A 27,633-nucleotide genomic window follows, 5' to 3' on the forward strand; every position below is an offset into this window, starting at 1 on the left:
TTTGCTTCTCGAACAGTATCTCTACTAAAACAAAGAGAATAATGATGAAATACATGAGAGGAGCCAGTCATGTGGTCAGTGGCACCGGAGTCTATGATCCAAGGGCGACTGCCGATGCACAATAACTACCGACTAGAATACCTAAGGCAAAGTAAGAACCAGAAGAGGCAGATGATGCAGGTGCCGTGGAAGGTGCAACGGAAGATGGTTGGAGCATGTGATGGAGGGCAAGTAGCTCATCCTGAGTAAAACCAATGTCAACAAAGGGGACTGTAGCAGTAGCTTCAGTCAGATTGGCCTTCGGTTTGAGCTTTCCCTGGCCTCGTTTTGCCTCGAAATCAGCAGGCTTCCCATGTAACCTCCAACACTGAGCCTTGGTGTGATAGGGCCTGTGGCAATGCTCACACTTGACAGGCTCTTTGGAGGCAACATTACCACTGTTAGTAGTGGCAATAGGAGCAGGGCCTGCAATAGTCTGTAGGGCAGACCTAGCAACAATAGGAGCTTGTAACATCGCAGCCCGACGAACTCCTCTGTATGAATCATGGCAAAGAACTGCTCCAGTGTAGGAAAGGAAGACTGGTTCAAAACTTGCATTCTAATAGGGTCATATTCCACATTCAAATCGGCCAAGAAGTCGTACACACAGATACTGTCGACGTGTTTACGGTAGACAGCAACATCCGTAGGTGTAGAGGGCTGATAAGCGGAGTAATGATCCAATTGCTGCGACAAGCTCTCGAGTGTAGCATAGTATGTAGAGACAGACAACTCCTTCTGATTGAGCTCATTAGCCTTCTTGTGAATCTCATACACTTGGGTAGCATTCCCAACATGCCCATAAGTCTCCTTGGCAACACTCCAGATCTGATGAGCTGTGTCCAGAAGCTTGAAATTGTCGGACAGATCTGGTTGTATAGATTGCAGTAGGTAAGACATCACCATGGCATCATTGGACAGCCACTTCTCTTGCGAAGACCTAGCTGTAGGTGGCATAGGGTTGGTCTCAAGGATATGGCCAGTCAGCCCTCGACCAGCAATGGTCAAATAGGTTGTCCGAGACCACTTGAGATAGTTGGAACCATCAAGCTTGATTGGAGCTGAAAAAGGAAGGAGGTCTGTCTGGGGTTGGCCATCTTGCCCAGAGGTTGCAGAAGAGGCATTTGAGCTTGTCGTTGAAGCAGCCCAACAAGGAAGGAAGACCCTATGCACTTGACCAAGAGAAACCAGAAACCTTAAGATCGATAAGGGAGATAATCGATCTCAAGAGGCAATTTATCAAACACCTGGTAGGCACTCTTGAAAAAACACAGAATCTGAGGCTGAAATTAAGGTCGAAGATTGCTCTTGATGGGAGTAAGCAACTCCGAAAGAATCAGCACCAACAAGAAGTTCAGCTGCTCTAATCAAGAAAAGTCGATTAGAGTCCAGGTTTTGAAAAAAAACTGAAAAAAAGTTGAAAAAGAAGATCAATTAGGGTAGGATCTTCAAGGGAGAATGGAAATAAGTGATGCTGCTGATTAAGATTGAAGGGAAAGGATCTCGAATGCAAAGGGATCTCCTCCAAAGCAACCAACAGCAGAAAAAGAAGCCCAAACCCAAAAGTCGATAAATCTCAGGGTTTTGAAAAAACCTGAAAAAAAGTGATCGATTGGAATAAGGGGCTGATCAGAAGGGTTTGAAGGATGGATAGATGCTGGAAATGTGTTGCAGGTGAAGATCCAATAGAGGGAAGAAGGGCCTATAAGTGAAAGTAGGCTAAATCTTCAAGGATTTGGAACTCTTCAGTACCGCAGGGAAGGAGGCAGCATCTATCGAATAGAGAAAAGTGTCAAAACATAAGAGAAAAAAGGAGGTAGGGTTGAGGGCAGCAACTAGATCGTAAGATCACCTCATTAGTGCTGCCCTAAGGTGAAGGGAAACCAAGAGAAGGAGGGAAGGGATCAAAGGTAGAAGAAAGGGAAAAGAGAAGGCAAGAGAAGAGATGGAGGGTTTGGGAGATTGGATCAGAATAGGGTTACCTCTGATACCATGTTAGCTAAACTGAGAATGAGAGAATGAGAGAATGACTTGAGTGAGTTGTGACTCTCCTCAGTCCCTCTATATAAATTTCATTAATTAGGACAGAATTACAAGTATACCCTCCATAGCCGACTATGATAGCTAAGGAGAGAAATAAAGAAACAAAATAACAAAGGAAATGCCCAAAGTACCCTTATCGGGTTACAAAACTTAACAAAACAGTATTAGACAAAATAACTTTGTAACCATTTTATAAAACATTGTACTGGATCCAGATTTATGTCGGATGGTATACAGAGTACTCCCCTCAATATTCCCCAATTAAGTGCAGTGGATTCCATGTTGAGAATATTTTTCGTTTATGATCGACACCACGAATCCAATACACAGATATGTATTCCAAGGGACATCAACCATTGGTGCGCCAAAACCCGTGATGTGTTACCGCAACTAGAAGGACCTCTTAGGTCAAAGGGCCAACCAAATTCTACAATAGAGAATCCCGTTCCTCAACTGCTAGCAGTAACACATGTAAGACCACGTGATTTAGTTCAATACACACACCGTATGTGTACTCACATCTGTGCCCTGAAGTCTCCATTCATAGAAGCACATGATCTGTTGACGACCTTTTGAATGGGGTTTCCAGCCCTATACCTAGTCGAGAACGTTTTAGGTAAAAACTTAAGGACAACCATAGCCTGTTAATAATGTGTCACGCATAAAAATAACCAAATTAATTCAACTAATTAAACTTCGGGTTTGATGGACAAATAATTCCAATACTGGGTACCCTGTATCAAGTTTGATATCTATCCCAGACTTGGCCACCATCTCTGCACCCTCTGTCCATCTTCCCCCAACCCCCATCCCCCATCCATTAACAATATAAATATAAAAGAAAAGGTTAACCTGCTTTCGGGTTGATCTGATTGTATTTCAATAGTCCTTCACTGCCACTGCTATTACTATATTTATTTTTTGCCATATCGAACTAAGACTGTTCCCTTCTTTTGCCGACCATGCTCTCTTTTGTTGACAATGAACTCCGGGCTAATATATCTCTGTCAACTAGGTTCTAGCCATAAAGAAGATCGACAGTGCAGCATTGTCATTGCAGGAGGAAGATAATTTTCCTGAAGCTGTCTTGAACATATCACGCCTAAGGCACCAGAATATCACAACTCTTGTAGGGTATTGTGCAGAGCATGGTCAGCGCCTCTTGGTTTATGAATATATTGGCAATGGGACTCTGCATGATATGTTGCACTTCTCTGAGGATAGTAGTAAGATGCTTTCATGGAATGCTCGTGTCAAGGTAGCACTTGGTACTGCTAGGGCTCTAGAGTAAGTTTATCATGGTGTTTGCTTGCTGAGATTTGTTCCCCCTGTTTTTTAATCTCTTTGCAAATATTGACCCTCGTAACTCTCTGTTAGGTACTTGCATGAAGTTTGCTTACCTTCAGTTGTGCATAGAAATTTCAAGTCTGCAAATATTTTACTTGATGAAGAGCTTAACCCCCACTTGTCTGACTGTGGACTAGCAGCATTAACACCGAACACTGAGCGGCAGGTAATACAAATGTTGCCAGACATTGTTGTCCATGGCTGGGAGAGATTTGCGCCATCAATGCCATGTTCTCTACCTATACACCTCTGCACCGTTGGATAACTGTGGTACAAAGATTGTTTGGTTGAATAATCTTTCCTCTCTAGGCAGAAACTTAGATGACCAGAAATAAAAGTATGCTAGTGATTAAAAGAAAATATCCAGACATGGAGGTTTAGACTTTTCCTTTTGGTGCAAATAAATGAATGGTTTTGGGAGTTTCAGCATGGTATGGTAGGTTGCTGCTCCAGTAATTATAATTTATTTGCTGAACCATTAGAAGATGATGTTTTTCTACAGTGTATTTTTTGCATAAAGGATGGCAGAGTAGTGACTACCCCCTTTTTGCATTGCAAATTATCAAGTCTGTCTGGCAACACTATGTGGCTCTCTTAGTGCTTCTTGGTCATTTCAGAGAGTTCTTAATTAGAACCCTTATTTGGTTAGTTTGGGGCTGTATGGCAATGTTTTTATTCCAAATTAGTATTTCTGAGTCAGAAGTACTTCTTTGTGTTTCTGTTAATTTAGAATACTTCTATACAAAATAATATTGTACGGTAAAACTAGGAAAAAAGTATTTCTGCCATAAAAAAAAAACAGAAACATATATGAAATGCATATGAATAGAAGTATTTCTTCTGTTTATACCAAATTACATAAAATGCCATCCTACTCATATTTGAGAACACTATTTTAGCCATGTAAGCAAGATCGTTGAATGTGTTAAATGTATCAATCAGACATGTGTGGTGGTGGTGGCTTCTCAAATGGCCATAAGAAGTGTTTTTTTTCACCCGGTTCGTTTCAAAAAAATCATAAAAACAAACTGGACAACACATACAAGTTATGCTCCAAATCTGTTCCAAAAAAACACAAACAACCGAAGTATTTTTTTGAGCATTGCCATACAGCGCCTTCAATTCTACCTTCTGTGAGGGAGGTTGTGTTATGCAGAATGATTCTTTTTCCCATATGTTGGCTTGTGTGGAAGAGGTTAGCCACGTGGCCAATGATGAAGTTATGAGCATGTTGAAAGAGTTAAAGCATCTCTTTTATCAGACCTCAGTCTGCAATTAGTCCAAGAGACAGACAAGTTCTTTGGCAATTTGAATGAGATACTTTGTAGAGGGAGTTTGTGTAAATTAAATATATCTCTGTTTTTATTTGCTTTAGAGGGGGTTTTGCTACAAAGGGTTTTTGCTCTATTCTAAAACTTACCATCATGTATTTGTCAGATTTCAACTCAGATGATTGGTTCCTTCGGGTACAGTGCTCCAGAATTTGCAATGTCTGGAATGTACACTGTCAAAAGTGATGTGTATAGCTTTGGGGTAGTGATGTTAGAGCTTTTAACAGGTCGGAAGCCACTAGACAGGTAAATGCAGTGCTAAGGTCATCAACTTTATTTGTTTGCTTGCCTGGAGTTCATTTCATGTTTCCTTTAGATCCTTTGATAGTGTTCTTTCTATCTGCTTTGTCTTAATTTTCTTTCTGGATTGTTTATTTCTCAGTTTGAGGGTAAGACCTGAACAGTCTCTTGTCAGATGGGCTACTCCTCAACTTCATGACATTGATGCCTTGGCAAAAATGGTTGACCCAGTGCTAAATGGCATGTACCCTGCAAAATCTCTTTCACGTTTTGCTGACATCATTGCCTTGTGTGTTCAGGTATGCTTTTTTTTTTTTTTTTTTAAATTATTACAGTGGAGACTTTTCAGTCTCAAGTTCTTGTCAAGGTAGGCTTGTCTATAAACATTTTCCACTTGATATTTGTGTATGGGAGACGGGTCTGCTTTCATTAATTCTTGTATCCATCAATGAATAGCAGATTAGGCTCTTAGTTCCATATTCGGAGGCAGATTTTGTTGAGGCATATATGATATATGAGATACAGATGACATTGTGAAGTTGCTTCAATGTGTATTCTGACAATAGCAGGGACTTTAGATGTCAGAACTTTGAACCCTTACATTTTGCCTCGATCTCTCAAAAAATGGTTCTGGTCTTATATGGGCTATAGACTGGAAAATAAGAATCATGTCCCTTGGATATCTTTATTGCCCATTCAACAGAGAAACCATGGATGACTAGAAATCCTGCACTTTTTTGGGGAGAAACAGTTGTTAATGTGGTTAACAACTAGAACTTAGTCTGTGTTTGATTTGTATTGAGCATTGCAGCATCTTCATACTTCATGTAAGAATGTTGTAGCATTAATGATGTAGTAAGGATTGCACTCGCACAATTCTTCTCCTATTGTTATTTATTCAAGCTTTGAACCGTGGTTTATTATTATTATTATTTCTAGTAGTGTTTGGTGAGTCAAGGTTCTAATGCTTAATGATGGGGTTCTCTGGTTTTTGTAGCCGGAGCCTGAGTTCCGGCCTCCCATGTCAGAAGTTGTACAAGCATTGGTTCGGTTAATGCAACGAGCAAGTGTGGTCAAAAGACGGTCTAGCGACGAATCAGGGTTTATGCACCGAATGCCAGACTATGAGGCTGTTGAGATGTCATTTTAGGTAAATGGGAATAAAGTAAATATCATGTTACAGATTACATCTGGAATCATGAATACGAGCATGCCCAAAATAAAAAAAATGCAGGTACAATTAAACACAGGCAGAACATAGTCAAGACATGACAGGGGAGGCTATAGCGCAATATGCAAACAGAGGAGTGTAATTTAAGAAGAAATCCTGCTGAGGTCTATTTAAGGTCCCTCTCTCTCCTTTGGGTGGGGTGTACTCTGGATATTTGCAGTAATGGAAGGAAAATATTTGTTTAGTTCAAGCATAGGCAGTTGAATAATGGAGATCGATCAAGGTGGATTTATGTAGTCAATGAGTGTTTGTGCCAGGGGGCATGGCTTAATGAGGGAATCCTATTCAACATTTTTCTTCACAACACTTGTAAATCTATTCATAATTAAACGGCTTCTCAATCAACTAGAAGAAAGATTCATTGGCTTGTGAGAAGGTGCAGCAGGCCTGGGGAAGAGCTTCACCTACTTATGCATACATAAGGTCATTAGGTCAGTTTAAGTTTTACCCTTGTTGTCTAACATTGTTTTACTTGGACATGGAGTTCTTAATCTATAGTTTCAACACTCATTTGCACAGTTTACAAATAAAGATATACAAAAAAAAAACTCAATATCTGTTACGTGGCATGTTGGATGGGTCTTAAATTATGGACCTAGATAAAGTTTGCTATGGTGCTGTTTGTTTTGCCTTAAAACTATTTTAAGGGATTGTTGAAAACCAATACAAAATTCTATAGATAATTAGAAGGGGAAATGTTTTATTGAAATGTAATTCAAAAAATTGGAAACCAACATCCATTTAAAATTCCAGGGTGTTCTCCCAAAATAGTGATAGTATCTTTTATACTCTTGGCACCCTTTGGAGGACTGCACCCCATCATATGTTTGTTTCCTTTCTCTCACTCAATGATGTATGTGTTTGCTGGTTATGTTCAACCCAAAAATGCCAAATGGTATAAAATTTTAACAATATAATTCTTTAATTTTGTATTAATTTTCAATAAATCTAGTTAGTATTTTATTGTGAAAAAAATGCAGCCTAAATTTTGGAAGGTATGGATGGGAAAATGAAAGAACCCAGAAAGAGCCTCTATTTTAGGGATTGAGCTCCTCTCCTGCGCACGATGTGTGCTGGACGTTGGCTGGGGAGGCCTTGATCCACATGCCACTGCATCGGGATGCATGCGCCGGTGTGGATCGTAGCTCCCCAGCCGCACGATGTGCGTTGGACACCGTCCGATGCACAAGTGCGTTGGAGAGGAGCCGGATTGAGCTCCTCTCCCGTGTGGGATGATATCAAGCACACATCGTCCGGCTGGGGAGGCCTCGATCCACACGCCCATTGCACCGGGATGCATGCGGCAGTGTGGATCGGAGCTCTTCAGCCACACGATGTGTGCTGGACACCGTCCGGCGCACAAGTGCGCTGGAGAGGAGCCGGATCCATTAGCCTCTCTTGTCTGCTCCTGCACCCCTCTTGGAACCAGAATCGGCTGAATCCAACCGCTTTCGCTTCCTCAAACCATAGTTGGAAACTTGGAAACCAAACAAGCAAATGGAAACATCATTTCATGTGATGAGGAGAGAGACAAAGAGCTAACCTACCCTTCCTGATGGCATAGGTAATCTTTTTCCTTGGTGGTAGTTGCTATCTTCGCTCCTCTTTTGCTAGTTCCAGGCCTCCAGTCCAGAGCAAGATTCCGTTTGCAAAATGCTTCCATTCAATGAAATGGAGTCTTGAACTTCGACCTGGAACTAGAGGAAGTAGAAATGGAAATACAGGCTCCCCAATGTGGATTCAAGCGAATGATAGTCATGGTTTAAGTGTAGTGTATCGGATCCAGGATCAGTCACCCCAAAACGGCGGGATTGGATATGGATCGGCCAATATGCTGAGTCAGTATATCTTTTTGGTATCAGCTCGGATGAAAAAATTTAAGAAAAACGGAAATGTAAAATTATAAAAAAAACACTTATTGTTTAACATCTTTTTACACACCAAAAAAAAATAAAAATAGTGATCCTCTATCACCAACAACAATAATTCAGTTTTATCCCAATTAAATGAGGTCGGCTACAGTGATCCTCGATCACCAATTATATAAAATTTAAGGGGGAGGGGGAACAATGATGCTTTTCCTGAAAGAGGAGCTTAGAGGAGCTTAGGAAGTACAACTATGGCTTCTGATTTGAACGCTGAAGTTGATGGGACTTGGCTTCAGTCCTATAGTGGCGGGAGCTGGAGCGTCTAGCCCAGCTAAACGACAGGAAAAACAGGGGTGGGGTGGTCATTTCACCGCCCCCACTTGTGAAATGACCACCCCACCCCTATTTTTCCTGTCGTTTAACTGGGTTGGACGCTCCAACTCCCGCCACTGTAGAACAGGAGCTTTTTCCAAGTTGATGACCACATCAACAGAGAAGAAGATATGAGGTGTTAGGAAAAAAAATGATAAGTCTTTTCCCACCCGTACATAAAGAAAAATGGAGAAATACGACAACACTCAACAACAACTATGAATAGTGCATGAGAATAGTGATTATGTGGGATCCACATGTGCACAAACTCATAACGTATAAAACAATAAGGGTTTCTTCCAAAATGCCCCTCTTAAATTGCCTATTTGTACAAAGCACCCTTGAAACTTTACTAATTTCAAATGCACGTTTACTTTTCAAACTTTGAAACACTGTAGTCCAGTCTGTTAGTCTGGACGTTATTTAGTTTCAGGAAATCTAATGATCAAAATGCCTTTATGATAAAAACCCATCAAAATTAAAGAATAAGGTGTCCAAATTGCCGTCATCTTCCTCAAATCGTTGAGAATTTGAAATTGAAAATCATCCCTAAACCCTAAACGGTTCAGCTTCCTCTTCCTTCGACCTTTTTTCCCAATTACTCTGACTCACCCATTAATTCTTTGTTTTTAATATTTCGAAGTTACAATGGGGGTGGGTACGTTTTTTCCCTCATATTTACTCTCTCTCTCTCTCTCTCTCTCTCTCTCTCTCTGTGCATGCAAGTTGCAACTCTGTATTAGATTGAAACCATCAATGGTGCAGGGTCACAAAAGTCATGGGGGGAGGGGATCGACCATTCTGCTTCACCAGTTCCTCTCTCTGTTCACAACCCCTCTCCTACCCCCAAATGGGTTCTTTTCTTTTCTCTATATTTGCTCAAGAAGAACAAACCATGAAGATGACTAGTATAAAAGAGACTGAAGAGAGAAATGTAATAATAATAATTTTAATGAAACAAGAAACCCAATAAAGAAAGAAATGATAAAGAATAAAGCAATGCAAATATTGGGAGATCTCTCTCTCTCTGCAATCCTCTATTACCCTTTTCTTCTTTAAAAAATAAGAAATTATTTACATGAAATGAAAGAACAGAGAGGATTAACAGAGGAGACGATGACATTGGAGATGTCGTAAGGTAAGAACCGAGGAATGAATGAAGAATCTGAGAAGAAGCACAACAAGCGCGCATGTGCAGGAGGTGGAGAAAGAGAAGTCCATTGCGTTTATTTAAATCACCATCCAACCTCACTCTACTTATGCCAGCAGCTACATTATCCAGAATGCCAACAGCAAAACCATGTTATTGACTCCAATAAAGCAATAAGGTCAAAAGAAGAGGAAGCTGAAATGTGTAGGGTTTAGGGATGATTTTTAGTTTCAAATCCTAAACGATTTGGGGAAGATGAGGACAATTTGATCACTTTACTCTTTAATTTTGATGGGTTTTTATCATAAGGGCATTTTGGTCATTAAATTCCCTAAAACTAACGTCTAACGTCTCAGACTAACGGACTAGGTTAAAGTGTTACAAAATTTGGAAAGTACGGGTGCACAAAGTGTCATGGTATGTACAAGACCTAAATTGCAGATCACGAAATGACATGCAAGTGGAGAATTTACCCGCTTTGGTTTGTCCATATTGTACCTTATAAGTACCTTTTGCATTATCTTTCTTGTGATAGCTATAATTTTTCAATTTTTCGATCACAAAAAATCCCTATACCTAAGATTTTTTGTGTAGACCTCAAATCCTTCATGGCAAAGGATTTGCTCAATTGTTGCTTTAACATGTCAACTTTACTGACATTCTGGCCAATAATCAATATGTCATCAACACAGAACAAAAGAATAATAAAATTATTTTCTTTAAAATTCTTAACAGAAACACAATATTGTTCTCTTGTACCCATGATCCATCATGAATGAATCAAATTTCTTGCACCACTGCCTTGGTGCTTGTTTCAAGCTGTACTATATCTTTCTTAACCTGTAGACCATGTATTTATTATCCTTGATTAGAAAACTTTCTGGTTGTTACATGTAAATCTTTTTCCAGATCACCATAAAGAAAAGCTGTTTTTACATCAAGTTGATGGACTTACAAGTTCTTACTTGCTACCATTCCCAGCACTACCCATATGGCGACATTTTTAATATGGGTGAAAAATCTTCATTGAAGGCAATACCTTCCTTTTACCCAAAAAACCTTTCATAACCAACTTTGTCTCGTACTTTGGTTGTGAGTTGTTCTCTTCGGTCTTTAATCTAAACACTCGTTTATTGTTGAGTGTCTTCTTCCCCTTAACTAAATTCACCAAATTATAAGTGTAGTTCTTATGTAAGAAATCCATCTCCTCTTGCATAGCTTTCAACCACTCACCCTGATGGTCATTAGCATTTACTTCTTCAAAGCGTTTTGTTTCACCTGCATCTGTTAGTGTAACATAGTGATTAGGTGAGTATCTGGAAGATGGTTGATGCTCTCTGGTCTTCTCAATTGGGCTCAGCTAGCGGCTTTTGAAAAACTTTTTCCCATGTTCACTATTATTGGTATCATCTGTAAGAGCATTATTGTCACCATCGCCATCACCATCACCATCACCGATTGCATCTACTGTGATATAAAACTTGATTAAGATATAAAATATTGCTGAGTTACCTAGCAATGTTTTTGCCTTATAGCAGGTTAGTGGGGCGCAAATTCAGTAGGATCTCCCCTTCTTAATTATGTGTCAATTTTAGTTGAAAATGAACTTCAAAAAGTTTCAAAATCAAGTGGAGAAAAGCACTCATAATTTTGGATTTTGATTAACATAGGATGTTCAATTTCCATTCAAAGTTTGGATTGCCCTCATTTAACATGCCATAAGGCAGAACATAAGAATCTAGAACCACCATCAAAAGCAACCAGGTTCAGCCATGGATCAAATAAGCGAAATCCGGCTACGTATTCGGGCTCCATCGTTCGGAGTCGACCTGAATCCAAGAAATCCAATACGAATATGTTGAATTAAAATTAAAATTAATTGATTTTGATCCGAATCAATTGATTCCGATCTGCTTCCTTAAACCATGGGTTGACCCGGGTTCTTTTTGTCAAAAGCCCTAAAGGGGTTAGGAACTCTTCTAGTTAACTAGGATGACATGAGCCGGGGGTGGTGAGCTGCTCATATCCAATCAAATCATCATTTCTAGTGAAACCATTATTTTCCATGCAATTAATAGAGAATCGTACACCCGTTTTTTCAAATCAAATTTCAAATCCAAATGAGTATCAAAGTGACTAAAAAGTGATTCACAGTTTTAGAGCTTAGACGCAATTCTTGAAGCTTACTTATTATTCGAGACTAAGGCTTGATTGGTAAGATGATGTGAGATTCTCTTTCTATCACTTGTATTATTATACTTGAAATTGAGAAAATTCCATATCATAATTATTAGCCTTGAGAGTTAAAGACTTTTTTTTGGGACCGAGTTTCCCTCCATCCACGATGAATGAGATTCCATTTACTGAGAGGCGGGAGAGGGCGGCAATGGGTATTAGGAGGATATTTTAGAATATATCAAAATCATAGGAGGGGTTTGTGAATCCTATAACGGTGGGTGATGCGTGCTCTATGGGTGGAGAAAAACTTTATCTTTTTTTTTTTATGCCAAGAATTGAGACTTGAAATTGTAAATAACCCTTTTTCCTCGCAGCAACAATAATACTGTATTTGATTGACTGTAAAAAAAGCCCTTCTCAAAAATTTTTGGAGTTTACATTTGGGTTGGTTTCTCTAGGAAAGGAAAAGTGATCACAAGGATGATTTTGAGAATATATTTTCCCCTAAAATTTGTTCCACAGCTACAAGGTTCTCAAGGGTGACAATTAGCTGAATCAGTTTTGGGTTGATTATTGGCCAATCCAAAATCAAATCATTAATTTGATTTGGTTTGGTTTGGTTCGATTCAACTTTTATCAGGTTGGTTTAATGGGTTTTTATTGGGCTGCAATGGTGGCAACATTAGGGGTGTAAATGAATAGTCGAAATCTGTTTCCGTATCCGTGTCCGTATTCGTTTAGCACTATCCGAATCCGTCTGAAAGCTAAACGGATCCGGATACGCATAGGCTATAGCTATCCTAAAAGTTATATTTACATGTAAATGGATAAAATATCCGATCTGTATCCGTGTCCGTATCCGTTTAGCACTATCCGAATCCGTCCGATAGCTAATCGGATGCGGATGCTGATATAGCACTATCCAAGCCGAATCCGATCCATTTACAACCCTAAGCAACATGGCTCCATCATTGCAGGTAATTACAGCTTTTTGCAGTCACATGGAAACGAAACCCAAGGATGAGTAAGCTTAAGACTACGAATGGTAATGAGGTGGATTTAAGCTATGGGGTCTGGACCACGGTATAGCTACCAATGATCACGGTTTTAGGTATCGGTAATGGATCAGCTAAATATCGGTCAATTCATATCGGTCTCGACAGTAACCCTAAGCGATATGGATTGCTGGTATGGTACATACAAAATCGGCCTAATAACGCCCCACATTGCCGATACGAATTGGTATTGATAACTACTATATCATTGACTACCGATGCTGGTGCAGACATCATGAACTACATCTATGGCAATGACTGATGTCTGGAGTCCAATGATTCCCCTCCATTTATAGGTGGAAAGTTACATGCCCGTGGATAAAAAATGATAGTTCTAAATTCGAGTCTTCTCCACCCCTTGGTTAGGGTGTCAAAATCAAACCAAAATGGAATCATCAAGCCGTTTTAAATCGAAATCATGAAATCGATTAATAAATGGTTTGGTTTCAGTTATAAAATTGAAATCATGATTTGAATCAAATCAAACCGTTTAAACCAACGATAAGCTGTTTAAATAACCATTTAAAACTGACTAACTTATACATAATAAGTTAAATCATTCTGGTTAAAATAAATAATAAACAACTATAACCTTATAATTATTAAAAACATATAAACAACTATAATCTTACAATTATTAAAAGAAAACTCAATGCTAAATTTACATCAATTTCAATAAAATAAATTATAAGATAAAGAAATCATTTGAATAAAAATTACAAAAACCTAATAAAATCGTTTAAACTAAAACCACTTAGTAAACGGTTAAAGTTTTGTTTTTAAATCCATTTAGTTAAACGGTTTGGTTTCGATTTCTAACCCTAAACATGCTGAATTGAACCGAGTACCAGACCGTTTAACACCCTTGTCCTTTGGGACGGTGGGACCACAAGTACAAGATCCCGGTTCTAATGGGTCTTGTAATTTTCCTGGTCAAGAGGATTGCAGGGTCGTACATGGCAGTTATGAATTCCATTCTTCTCCTTCCCTGTCTAGGGGTATTTATGGAAACAAAAGAAACAGGTGTTGGCACCTGACCTATACATGCAAAGGAGTTGAACTCCACAGAACATACATATACACTAGTTCTTTGGATGTTATGAGTAATGTGCATGCTAGAACTTAGGATGAATGGAAAGTTTCCAAAAGAATTGAAGCTCCACCATTTGGTATTTTTGGAGAAATCTTGAACTTCATTGAGAGTGAGAAAGCTAGCGGGCAGCACGTTTAGTAGAGAAGATGTCATCTTTGGCAAGATTACACCACCACCGATCCTCCTCATCAGATAAAGGAATATTAGTAATAAGTTGAATAAAACAATATGGAATATAAGTAGAAAGTAAACAAATATTCCAATGATGAGAATGATAGAATTGACTTACCATATGTTGCCGAAGATTCAGATTGAGAGATTGAGGAACAGAACAGTCCTTAATGGCAGGAATCCAAGGGTCACACCAGAAGTCAGTTTTTTTGCCATTTCATATCTTAATGAAAGTTATACGTTTAAGAGTAGGGAGACAAGTGACAATACTGTTCCAGGACCAAGACCCACCTTTAGTCATAACCTTGTGGTTGAAAATAGACCTATGGGGGAAATATTTGGATTTGAGAACATTTGCCCAAAGGGAGGAAGGTTGAGTAATTAAGCGCCATCATAATTTAAGTATCAAGGTTGAGTTATGGACCTAGCTAAGGGGACTCACAGTTGGGCTGGGGTTTTAAAAAACCCAGCCCAACCTGACCCTGTTGCAGCCCTACCTGCAAGTATGTATCATTGTAAACCAAGTGGTTTGTGGACAGGTTCTAGAATATGGTTTTAGTGCACGGTATCGGATCGGGTATTGGTCACCAGCAAAACCGATATGATATCGGTATGGATGTCATATCGGATAAATTTACCCCTGAATCTTCATTAAAAATGAGTTTTTTTTGACAATTTTACCTCTTGTCCATATGGTGTCACCTATACAGTATCAACACAGTATCAGGATCGGTTACTTGTAAAGCCAGTACCGGGTGATATGATACCGATGCCTCAACCCATGTTCTGGAATCATGTGAACGCTAGGTAGAACTGTAGAATTGATATTTTTTTCCAGGACTTACCATATCAGCATTTTTAGCTGATAAAGCTTTAGCCACAAGGACAGGTTAATAGTAAGTAAAGTGGCAAATCGGCGGATGAGATCATGAGAGTGATGGATGATGGAATACAGTACTATGATTTAAGAGAATGTCAAATGTTAATTATAGTCGGTGGGCCTGGTGGGTCTGTCATGGACTTAATAGGCTCCCTGATCCATTAATAACTTCATGGGTAACGCTTTCTAGAACTACATGGGCCATTGGGCCCAGCCAAGATCGATCTGTTCATTCCTTCCCTTCCCTGTGTTTCTGTCACTATCTTCTCCTTTCAATCTAAATGGTATCAGAATTAAGAAGAAGCGCATGTCCGTCCCACTGTGATTTGATGTTAGATGGGACTCCATTTATTTTACCCCCATCAAACAACTTTATTATCTCTCTCTCTCTCTCTCTCTCTCTGTGAATGCTGACGCTGATGCTGATTGAGAAAATGAAACCTAAGGAGACCAATCCCATATTCTCTTTTCCCTTTCCTTCCACCCTCGTCATCATCGTCAACAAGAATATATTCAAATAACGATTGCGTAATTACTTGGAAACCTCACACACAAACACGTTTATACACATTTACACATACACAGAGAGAGAGGGGGCTTGTAAGTCTACGAGTGGCTATGCAGATAAATTGTTTGTGAATTGGTCGCAGTGAAAGCAAAGCCAAGGGTTTCTTCATTCTTCAACTTGGACGGTTCACAGCTCAACCACCGAAGGTCTGTCTTTCCATCCCAACCCGCACGAGGCAAGTGATGCATCCTTTTGATATTCTAGCTTATAGTGCCGGTTTCATTTTTAGACCATTTATTATTGAAGTCAGATCGGAATTTTTGTGGTGGGGGGCCCACCAATACACTTGTTCCAATCCAATTTTCCCATCCTATTATTATAAGTCGAAGAAAACTTGGTCTAAGAAAGAAAAACAGGAAAAAAGTGAATCAAAAAATAGAAAGCACACAAAAGGGGTCTTCTTGAGAGTTGATTCAAAGATTTCAGAGTTTCAACAAAGCCAATCGAGTGCGTCGGCATCTGATCTGACCTTTCCCAAGTTTTAATTTCCCAAAACATGACGAAAATGACCTTTACTTAGTGGACGAGGCACTCCACCACACTCCTTTGTGTTACCCCACTAAGCATTGTTTAGTTTTACCCATCATTTGGATGTTGAATTTGTCCAATTGTTGAAGGTTATTTCTGTAATCCCACCAAGATCTCAATCCCAAGATGGTAGCGTAGCAGACCTTCTACTTCAAGGTTTTTCACATATAACTAGGTTAATTTTATGCATACCCACTACCATATTATTATTGCTTCTCTTTCTTTATCTCAAAAAATCTCCCTTTCTGTCTGTTTAATTCCCAACTTTCCTTACACATTGTTCAGAAATGAATCTGAATCGTCTTTGTCCATTCCTGTTTCTTACCCTTCTCTTGCTATCCATGTCTCCAAGGAATATTGATGCAATTAGAAAGAGTGTGAGTTTCATGGCTGATTTCTCTGAAGCTCCCCAACAACAGGTCTTCCAACCCTCAAGAGGTGATAAGGTTTCCGTTGGACAAGCTAGAGATATGGAGTCAGAGAAGCGAAAGGTACCTTCAGGATCAAACCCACTTCACAATAGGCGATAGCTTGCTTGCTAGCTAGTTTCTCTGATTTCAGAATTTCTTCATCAGCTTCTCTTCCTTCCTTCATCAGTTCAATCCATGTGTTGAGCTAATACAGATTCTGTACAGAAGGTCTTAAGATAGACCCACCATATATATGATTTGGATCTAAGTAGAGCTGTTTAAGTTTTTTTTCTTAAGGATTGTATCCCATACCCAGAGTGGATTTGATTTCCTTTATGTATACAGATTACAGTGTGAGAGAGATAAGAGAACTACGTAATAAATGTTATTATTTTTATTTTTATTTCCTTAGAATGGAATCATGGAGACCAACTCTATGAGTACTCTCCCTCATGATCACATGAAACGTGTAGTATTTGATATGGAAATCGATGGATTTGTTGGTCACAATTGGGCTTTATTTTTCCTTTTTTCATTATTTCAGAGGGAAGGTTTGAGTGGATAACCTTTAAAATGCTCAGTTGCTCATCAACATCCACACAAGAAGAAGATGAAATTGAAGAATAGGAATACCGAGTTCATTGGAGTATGGGAGCTGGTAACCCAGCCATGGGAATATGGAATTTGGGTTATTAAGAAGGTTTAGAAGTTGGAAGGCTGAGAGGAGGTTAGTACCGAACACTAGTGAAGGCCATCTCGTACAAAAGGAACAGAGGCTGGCCGATTGGCCGTCCTTCACCCAGGATAAATGCTAGTGTGTCGCTTTTTGCCTTTTCCTCTTTTTTAAGAAGAGAAGTATAGAACAGTGCCATATGGCTACAACTAGGGTAGGGTGGGGTGGGGTGGGGTGGGGTGGGGTGAGATAGAGCGAATGGAGTCTGGATCTGCTCCCTACATGAGGACAGTCTCCATCCCATCCACATCGTCCATGAGGTGTGAGTCCTGTGCATAGCACATTAGAGGTGGGTCTCATATTCAATGTACGGTGTGGATAAGGTGGAACCGTCTCCACGTGGGGAGTAGATCCAAACCCGAGGGAAAGATGGGGGATGGTCCCATCCAAAGGTGAACAACAACTCTTCGCATCGAGCATTTGACTTGCAACATCTACATTGCCCAGCTGGTGTTGAGAGCTAGTCTTCCCTGAAGTTGTGTTTGAACTTTACTTAGCATAGTCTTTGACGAGCATGCAACAACAACCCAGATGTTTCTGTCCGTTTATACTCTCTAGCTAGTTTTGGGGAACGTTTTCTGCCTTCCAAGGTGAAGTGAGAATCTCTTCATCCAAGGTGATATGATGCTATAATTGAACGGTTCAAATAGTGAATGTTATCATTAATTAACTCTCACTCATATTTATTAGGGTTTGAAATGCCATTTTCAATCCAATCGAAGGGTCAGATCCTATGGATTAAGAGGTTTTCTCTTCACCGTGGGTGAAAGGAAACTTGGTCCTACTAGTTTTTGTATCTTTTTTATTTTAGTAAAAAATGATATGATAAATTACACATTGTGTACCTAACATTTATAGAAGCTATGTTTGGGGTACCTCAGATTTCATTGGCATGTCTCACATTTCATAAATGTTCTGTCTAAAGTATCTTATGTTTACAAATATTATTATATAAGTTTGAGGTATCTTCTTTTTGAGAAAAAGAATGCTAACCTGTTGCGCTCTATGCATGGCTCCCTCGTCTAGACATATAACTGCCTAACCGCCTTGGAAATGAACGCCACTCCCCATGGGATTTCCACCTTTTTATGGGGGCAAGGCGCGCGGTTATTGTGTCTAAGGGTTGGAGCGCCATGCCTAGAGCACGACCGATTAGCATTCTTTAACCCCTTCTTTTTTTTTTTATATTTTCATTGTTCCTCATAGATATTATGTTTGCTTTTTTCCTTTCCTTCTCTAGCCAATCGATCTCAGCACCCACACAACAGTGGAGGGAGAAAAACAGACAAGGAAGAGAAAGATGGAGAGAGTGATCAAAGGAGAAAGAGAGGGTGGAGGAACAGAAAGAACAGGCCGGGGGGAGAGATGATATAGTGAGCCAAAGGAAGAGAAGTACATCAAGGGAGCGGTGCTGCGAGAGGGAGCAGAGGCCAAGGGTTGCAAGAGAGAGAGAGAGAGAGAGAGAGAGAGTGAGTATAGAATTGTGCCAGGGGAAGGATTGTCAAGTGCCACAGTGGCTCAACTAGAGAGGAGATGATCCCATCCAATGGTGAACAACAACTCCTTGCATCAAACGCGAGGGGATGATCCCATCCAACGGTGAACAACAACTCCTTGCATCGAACACCTGACTTGAAACAACATCTTGTTATTAACTATATCAAAAAATTGATTAGAGATAGACTTATCTTAGTTCCTTAGTAATCAAATTGTAAAATCACTTGAGTATAGGAGAACTTTAAAACAATCATTAACTTGAAGACATGGTTTGTAAAATCTTAAACTCTGATATCATTAGGAAAGATAATGGGTCTCGTACCATGCACCAGTTACTCTCGTTAAGACTGTAGACGTCCCCTATAATGCAAACAGTCGAGTTGATATCAATTGGTCACCAAGACAAAACAGCCCTGCAGGCTCCTCCAAATCTCCAATAGTCATTCTACATGCATACTAAGATACGCGGAAACAGTTTAGAGTTGTGCTTAATCAAAGAGAATAAACTTTGAAGACTATTAAAACAAAACAAGAGAGAAGAGAGGGATTTAGCAAAAATATACCTTGGAACACACAAAAAATTCTACTAAAAGTTTCTTTGGTATTTGTGATATGAATACTTAATCAAAATATTGAATTTAGCTCATCTCCAGTGAGCCCAGCACGCTTAGGATGCATTCAGGCATTGGGCTGTGCCGCACACATCCCTAGGCATGCATCGAGATGTGTGCGGCACAGCTCAACCGCTGGATCATAAAATATCTGGGCACTCACCTTTTTACCCCTCGCTCTAAATCCCAGCTACTTAATCACGTAGTTCTTAGAGTACACAACCGTTTTGCAGGTTGGAAAAGTAATCTCCTCACTTAGGCAGGAAAGACTATTCTTGTTTAGTCTGTCATCTCCTCTATCCCCACTTACCTCATGTCCAGTTTTCCCTTTCCCAAATCCATTTGCAAGCAATTGGACTCAATTAATGCAAATTTTTGGAGGGGTCAAAGCCATTATGGGAAAGGTTTGAAGCTGATCTCTTGAAACTCAATCTGCACCCCAAAAATCTAATCGGGAATTGGTAATCCGACTATCCCACATCCATAATAAAGCCCTTGTCTTCAAGTTGGGCTGGCGGCTTATTTCTCAACCAATCACCCTATGGGTTAGGATTCTTAAGTCTAAATACTTCAGATCACCAATACAAATTCTTTACGGTGCACTGCCCGTAGCGGACCTAGATAGAACGCCGTGCACAATGTCTGCCTTATCCTTGCCCGAGCAGGGGTAAGGCGGACATTGCATGCGGCGCTCTGTCTGGCCGCACAAGCCACTACAGGCAACGCGCCATAAAAGATCACGATCCTTCAACTCTCTCCCTCTTCTTGTTTTTGGTAATGCCCACCCTTTTCTTACTCATAATGTCATTCTACGAAAAGGTTCATGGATTTGAAATGGTATAAGGAATACCTTATCTGAGCTACGGGATATCATCTGTTGGAGAATGGAACCGGCTGCCCCACTTTGAGGGACTCAGGAGTCAGGATTAGGGGTGTAAATAAATAGTCAAAATCCATTTCCGTATCCGTGTCTGTATCCGTTTAGCACTATCCGAATCCATCCGAAAGCTAAACGGATGCGGATACGGATAGGCTATAGCTATCCGAAAAGCTATATTTACATGTAAACGGATGAAATATCCGATCCGTATCCGTGTCCGTATCAGTTTAGCACTATCTGAATCCGTCCGATAGCTAATCGGATGCAGATGCGGATATAGCACTATCCGAGCCGAATCCGATCTGTTTACAACCCAATCCTGCAGTTGCGCATTAGTGATCGTAGACCAACCTTTTCTTGCTGGTGATCTATGACCACTCTCTCCTGGTGGTCGAGTGACAGGATGGATGTGGAGCCCCTGTTGAGTTTTGGTTTTCTTGCTGGGCGCGCGCCTGACTCTCCATTGGGCTAATCCGTTGCTTGGTTGAGATACAGATCGTCTTTATATAGCGGTAGGCCTTTTCTTTCTACTGGTCTAAGACCACCCCTGATTTACAACCAGCCTGATTAGGGTTATAAACAGATCGGATTCGGCTCGGAGAGTGCTATATCCGCATCTGATTAGCTATCGGATGGATTCAGATAGTGCTAAACGGATACGGACACGGATACGGATCGGATATTTCATCTGCTGACATGTAAATATAGCTTTTTGGATAGCTATAGCCTATCCGTATCCGCATCCATTTAGCTTTCGGACGGATTCGGATTGTGCTAAACAGATACAGAAACGGATTTTGACTATTCATTTACACCCCTACTCAGGATCCCACAAACTGTTACCACTTCCCTTCCCTTCAATTTTCTTTTGCTATTCATGTGTTTTTTTTTTTTTTTGGTTCTAAACCTATCAAGAACCCATAGGCTATTAGGTGGGCGCCCAAGGGACCCACCCCATGGTTACTATGAAAGGAAGGACAGTCCTTAAAAGGAGTATCTAGGTCCACCACTCCAACCCAAGGAGTATAGGGCATTCATGATGAGGGCACCATAACGCAATCATCTGCTGCAGACTTGAGTATGAACATAGGGGAAGCAAGCTCAAGTCCCACTATCAGAAGAGCCTAAGGATGTGATTTATAGACTCTTATCTTTTCTTAATTATCTATTTTTTTTGGCCAGATAAGCAAGACGGTAGGGTGACGGGTATTCCAGTGTGGCCCACCAATTATTTACCAAACAGAGGTATGATGTGAGAATTTCAATCATTGGATATAGATCGAGCACGATTTGAATAAGTTAATGTGAGAATTTCGACCATTGGATTGATCAAACATGATTCGGATAATTTATGTTTCCCATCTCACTCGTTATTTGGCACCTTAATTTTTTGGTGTTCTCAGTTTCTCTTCACCCATGGTGAAGGAAACCTTCCTTCACCATGGGCATTAATGGGAGTGGGTTGATGATTAAAATAAGGGTACGTGTATTTTTTTTTAACTTTCATCCTATAGGGGGAGTATTTATGACGGCCAGATCAGTCGTAGGATTTCCAACGTTGTGGGTGAAGGAAAATTTTCTCCTTTTGTAATCGTAAATTTTCAAGGCATTATTTTGATATTTGCGAAAGGACAGTTTTCATTCACTGCCTAGTGAATATTCAACCACCATCATAGGGTTCACAAACATCCCCCCATAGGGTTTTAGTATGTTCCCTAAAATACCCTTCCGATATCCCCACCCCCAAAAACCCATGCGTATCTAAACTCGATGGCTGAAGGAAAACTCAGTCCTTCGTCGAATCCCATTAAAACTACAACTTAACTAAGGGTATCAACTTAAAAATGGAATCAAAACTGACCATTTAAAACCGAATTGACAAAAAAAAAATCGGTTCGATTTTACTTTTTAAAATGAATTTTATTCGGTTTCAGTTTTCGCCTAAAAACAATTAGTGTGAACCGAATAGAGTATTTATTGATTCAAATCGAATTGAATCTTTTTTTTTTTTTGGTAAGAATTCAAATCGAATTGAATCAAACATAAACCATACTCAACCTTATAATCATGAGTCTTAGTTGGGATGTGTGAAATTACCTATTATGGGTTTCTTTGTTTAGTTCCATATTTACTATTGTAGTATTATATTTTCATGAGGTTGTAATTAGGCCTGTAAATGGATCGGATTCGGCTCGGATACGGATCGGATGTAATCGGATTCGGATATTTCCTAGTTGAATACGGATACCTCTAAACGGATTCGGATGGATTCGGATGCGGATCGAATTCGGATTTTTGACCATTCGTTTACACCTCTGCTTTGTGTAACCCGAACCTTCTTCCCCCTGGTGGATACAATTCACTCTCAATCCATAGTTTTAGATCATGATTCTCTTCTCTTCATATTCTAGAACTTGTTGAATCTTCAAAAACCCTCAAGATCGTTATTTATTTAATTTTTTATAATTAAGTATTCGGATTCGGATTTTTATCGGAGTATTCGGATTTTTTTCCGGATATCTCTAATCGAATACGGATGCTCCTAAATGGATATGGATGCGGATCGAATTCGGATTTTCGGTTATCCATTTACAGCCCTAGTTGTAATTTCCTTTCCAACTTTATTTGTTTTTGTTGTTATTTCTACTTAAATCAAATTATCAAGATCATGTATGAACCGAATGAAACCTTATACAAAAACAATAGAAATTGAATAAAATCAAACCGTTTTGGTCCGATTTTGATTTTAAAGTTAAGAAAAATATTCGGTTTCGATTTATAGATATTGTATCCCAAAAATTTTCAATTATTTCTCTCCAAATCTTTGTTCTAAGAAACGACCAGCTTGCATAGTTTGAGAGGTAAGAGTATCTTTTCCTCCAAGAAACAACCTTGGACCAAATCCAGTCTTGCTTGGACTAATGCACATTGATGCTCTAACTTGATCATCACGGCTTTAGTGGGGATTCAATTGTTCTCCTTTTCCTTAGTCTAAGGTTATGTATCTGGTTTTTTAATAATTCGATTCTAACGGGTCAGGATCATAATTGGACCAATAATCTAATCGGTTTCAAACTAAAATATAGGATCATTAACTAATGAGTGAATTGATTCCGGTTCCTAATCGATTCCAAACAGTCTAAAATAAAATAATAAAAACACACACACACACACACACAATTTTCTAAATTTCAAAAGCACCATATTCAGTTTTTTTTTTTTTTTTTTGGTGCGTGGTTTTGTTGGAGACACCATCATTTTTGTTTCTTAAGGGTATCGGTCCTCTAAACTACCAAACACCTTTTGTTTATATAGGATCTCAATGCATGCTACATATATTCAATAATATTATATTGGACAAGAGATCGCTGCTTGATCGTGTATCCCCTGTACCAATACAAGGGCCAATGAGAGCGCACGCAAGGGCATAACAAGTATGGGATATATTATTTCAAATACAAGGGCACCTTGAAGAAAGGTGTTTGTTTAAGAAATGAATGAGAGTAGAATCGGATTGTGGTTTTCGTGTGTATCTCGGCATACAATCCTTGTAATTTCTTCTCTTTCTTCTCTCCGGCGAACTTCTGCTTGAGATTGAGTTGCAGGTCATGTGAGGAAGAGGATCAAATTTGGGGTCTTTAGATTCAAGGGTAAAATAGTAACTAAATTGGTCAAGGGTAGTTTATGGATTTAAATATATTTAACTTGATGACTTCATAAGTTAACCGCATAAAACTAATGGTAGGGACTAAGTTGTAATATAGTGCTCTAATCAGAGCTTTTCAAAACCCCAGTCCAACCCTGACTCCTCTTAGCTGGGCCCAGGCCCGACCAGACCCTGATTCAGGGCCTGAAAAATCCAATCCTGACCCGCCTTCAGGGTCGGGCCGGGCTGACCCTGATTGGACCTAATCATGGAGTGGGGGAAGGTAGAGATGCATGGATTAGACTGAGTTGGGCAGGGTCTGGGAGAAAATTATCAATTTTACATAAAATAACACTATAATAAAATATATTATCACTTATTATCTTCATATATAATATATTATATAACAAAATATCTGTGGCATTTAAAGTGTATAATATATATAGTATGTCAATATATATATACACACCAACAATTTGCAGCACTGACCCATCCTCAGGGTCAAGTATCTCAGCCTAGACCCTATTCGGGTTTAGGGCAGGCCAGGGTGGATTCGGGCCGACAGGGCCAAACTTGCACCCCCTAGCTCTAATACAGGGGGACGGGTGATTATTTTCAAATAAGAGGGGGCGAGTTGAGTATCGTTCGATTTTCAAGGGATGTCACGTAATTTACCCTTCATTTTTTTCATTTTTAATCACATATATATATGGGACCTACCAAATGCTCCTCCTCTCCTTCTTCTCTGCCTTGCAATCCCCTCACCTTGCCTCGCGACTTCTCTCTGTTAGTGGTGTGTCCACGTTGCCACATCCTTATCCCCAAAGAATATGTCAAAGAGACCATAACCGAATAGAGAGAAAATAGAGGGTGATTCCGTGATTGTGGAATAAAATGTTACTCTAATCCAACAACTCTAAAAAGACTCCTATATTAACAAAGTACTAGAGTTGGAAGTGATATTGATTAACGATTCAAAAGAAATCAACAATCGCATGAGGTGCCCCTTATCCGAGAAAGGTTTTTTTTTATATTCTTTGACGATTAATGCTACCTGTCCTAATCCTCAGAAAATGAAGAACACTAATAGAAATCCTGCACTACCTACAAATCATCAACATAAAGAGTTCATTGGCACTATTAAGTGAAATCTGTTTGGAGAATAGTATAAGGGGTGGTGGATAGATTCAGATGCAACAAGTCACATTGCCAGGATCACTCGTGGACAACAACAGTTGAAGCCTCTTACACCTGGTGACCATAAAATTTATATGGGGAACAATTTATATAGTGAAGTACGAGATGTTGCAGACTGTGTCCTTGACCTAGGAAGGGACAATTTCCATTTGAAAGATGTACTTGATACTCTCGACATGTACCAAAACTTGATATATGTACTTGCCCTTATTAAGAAGGGTCTCGATGTACACTTCATGGGAGCTGTGGTCATTATTGGATGACACAGTTGTTCTTTTGCTTTGGGACGATTTGTCTCCGAACATGATTTATTTTTACTTTCTACTGTAGACAATGTTCACAATGTAATCACCAACATGAATGGAAATGTATCTACTTTTTTAGTTTATATTGATTGTGCAAATGTGGTTTATTCATACATTTGGCATATGAGACTAAGATAGTTTAGAATCAATAAAATGAAACAAATAATAAAATTGGGGTCAAATCCTAAATTGTCCAAAGTTGAATATGATGCATACGAACATTGCCTATCTGATAAGATGATTATGAAACCTTTTACAGTGGGAGTGAAAGCAAAGGAACTCCTCGGTATACATTACCATTTGTGGGCCGCCCAATGTAAGTACTCATAATAGGTAGACTTACTTTATCACATTTACTGACGATTTCTCCAAATATGAGTATATTTATTTATTAAGTAGGAAATCAGAAGCATTTAAATGCTTCATACGATATAGAATTAAAATACAAAATCAGTTGGAAAGAAATATTAAAGTTTTAAGAACGGATCATAATGGAAGGTACAACTTCATTGAGTTTTAAATATTTTTTGAGAAACATAGAATCATTAAAAAAAAAGGATCTGTCTTTCACACCACAATAGAATAGTATGACTGAAAAACGGAATAAAACGCTATTCAATATAATACGTTATATGTTATCACAATTTTCTATTTTTAAGAAGTCATGGGGAAAGATCATTCTCATAGCAAAGTATATTCTGAATAGAATTCTCACTAAGTCTGTTGAGACTACACCCTATGAACTATGAATAGAAGAAACCAAACATAGCAAACTAAGGAAGTGAGGATCAGTAGCCCACATACTAATACTTGAGCCATATAGTTGGATTTTAGAACTATAAGATGTAAGTTCATAGGATATTCAGAAGGATAAAAAATATATAGGTTTTATTAACCTGTAAGGGGGTTATTGAGAGTAATGATGATGAATTTCTAGAGAAACTAGAAGAGGAACCGCAACAAGAGGATACAGAACCTCTACATGTCATTGAAGATGGCTATGATGTTGATTCTCAAAATGAATCAAGTATTTTTGATCAAGGAACTCAATCTCTTGGAGATCAAGTTTATCCTAAAGAACATAACTCGGAACCTAAGGTAAGTGGGAGTAAAAGAACAAGATCACCTCCAACTTATTTAGATGACTACTACCTCTATCTATGTGAATCATATTGTCATACAATTAACATAGATGTGGAAGAAGTAGTTGATTCTGTAACTTATAGCGAAGCGATAAAATCACGAGAATAAAATGAATGATTGAATGTCATACGGGAAAAAATTGATTCTATCACAAAGAATTAAGTATGAGAACTATATGACCTATAAAAAGGTAGAAATGTCATAGGTTGCAAAGGGTACTTAAGAATAAGTATAAAGTAGATGGGCCTGTTGATAAATTTAAGACCAGATTAGTTGCAAAGGGATTTACCCAAAAGGGAGGAATAGAGTATCAGAAAATTTACTCACCGATAGCGAAATTTGCTTCTATTAGGTTGATATTAGCACTTGTTGGACATCTAGACTTAGAATTATTCCAAATGAATATGAAACCGACTTCTTAAATGATAAATTGGAAGAAACCATTTACATGCGATAACCTGAAGGTTTTTCGATAATGAGACAAGAAGATAAAGTATGTAGAATTAAAAAATCTTTGTACGAATTAAAATAATCCTCTCGACAATGGTATCTGATATTCCATAAAACGATCTTAAATTAAGATTCGTGGCTAACAAGTAGGACAACTATGGACATATATTGAAGAGTAGGAGTAGTTTTACAATCCTCTCCTTGTATGTCGACAACATATTGTTAACTGAGAATGACATAGAGATGTTAAATAAGACCAAGTATAAACTCAATAGTAGATTTAAAATGAGGGATATGAGGTGTTTTAAATAAATTGATTTTGGTGTAATCGACTCGGTTCGATCCAAGTTTTTTAGGTGAAACCAGAACTGAACCGTTTTTTTTTTTAATATTTAAGTTATTGAAACCAAAATCATTTAGTAAATGGTTTCAGTTTCTCGATTTTTAAACGGTTTCGGTTTATCAGTCTTAAATGGTTGCGATCACAATTTTAGATACCTGATTCCTAAATGGTTTGCCTGTTTTACACCGAATTTAATGCTTAGTGGATGTACTCAACAAATCACATTGAAAAGAACATGATTTTAATTCATAGAAAAACCAAAATATTCATAAAAACATTGAATACTATTATACTAATGTATTTGAATAGATCCAACCCAATTAT

General features: G+C 38.9%; 2 protein-coding genes across 6 annotated transcripts in view; one reads left to right on the forward strand and one right to left on the reverse strand.

Moving 5' to 3' along the window:
• The window catches only part of LOC122643027 (protein STRUBBELIG-RECEPTOR FAMILY 8-like), a 30,213-nt gene extending 23,999 nt beyond the window's left edge, over positions 1-6,214 (forward strand). For 2 of the 3 annotated variants that reach the window (XM_043836653.1, XM_043836651.1), the window contains exons 12-16: positions 3,098-3,369; positions 3,460-3,595; positions 4,867-5,006; positions 5,143-5,299; positions 5,998-6,214. In XM_043836653.1, the coding sequence (XP_043692588.1) occupies positions 3,098-3,369; positions 3,460-3,595; positions 4,867-5,006; positions 5,143-5,299; positions 5,998-6,150 (858 nt within the window). In that variant the 3' untranslated portion in view covers positions 6,151-6,214. Of the gene's footprint in view, positions 1-3,097; positions 3,370-3,459; positions 3,596-4,866; positions 5,007-5,142; positions 5,303-5,997 lie in introns of all 3 variants that reach the window. The other variant, XM_043836652.1, reaches the window with a different exon arrangement.
• Positions 6,215-9,153: 2,939 nt separating this feature from the next.
• The window catches only part of LOC122644234, a 36,700-nt gene continuing 18,220 nt past the window's right edge, over positions 9,154-27,633 (reverse strand). Inside the window, exon 19 of one of the 3 annotated variants that reach the window (XM_043837857.1) lies at positions 9,154-9,174. The gene's annotated coding sequence lies outside the window, so the exon portion shown is untranslated. Of the gene's footprint in view, positions 9,175-14,582; positions 14,595-15,375; positions 15,398-27,633 lie in introns of those variants that run through there. The other 2 variants (XM_043837855.1, XM_043837858.1) reach the window with 2 other exon arrangements.

Source organism: Telopea speciosissima, chromosome 10 (genome assembly GCF_018873765.1).
Source record: "Telopea speciosissima isolate NSW1024214 ecotype Mountain lineage chromosome 10, Tspe_v1, whole genome shotgun sequence".
NCBI lineage: Eukaryota > Viridiplantae > Streptophyta > Magnoliopsida > Proteales > Proteaceae > Telopea > Telopea speciosissima.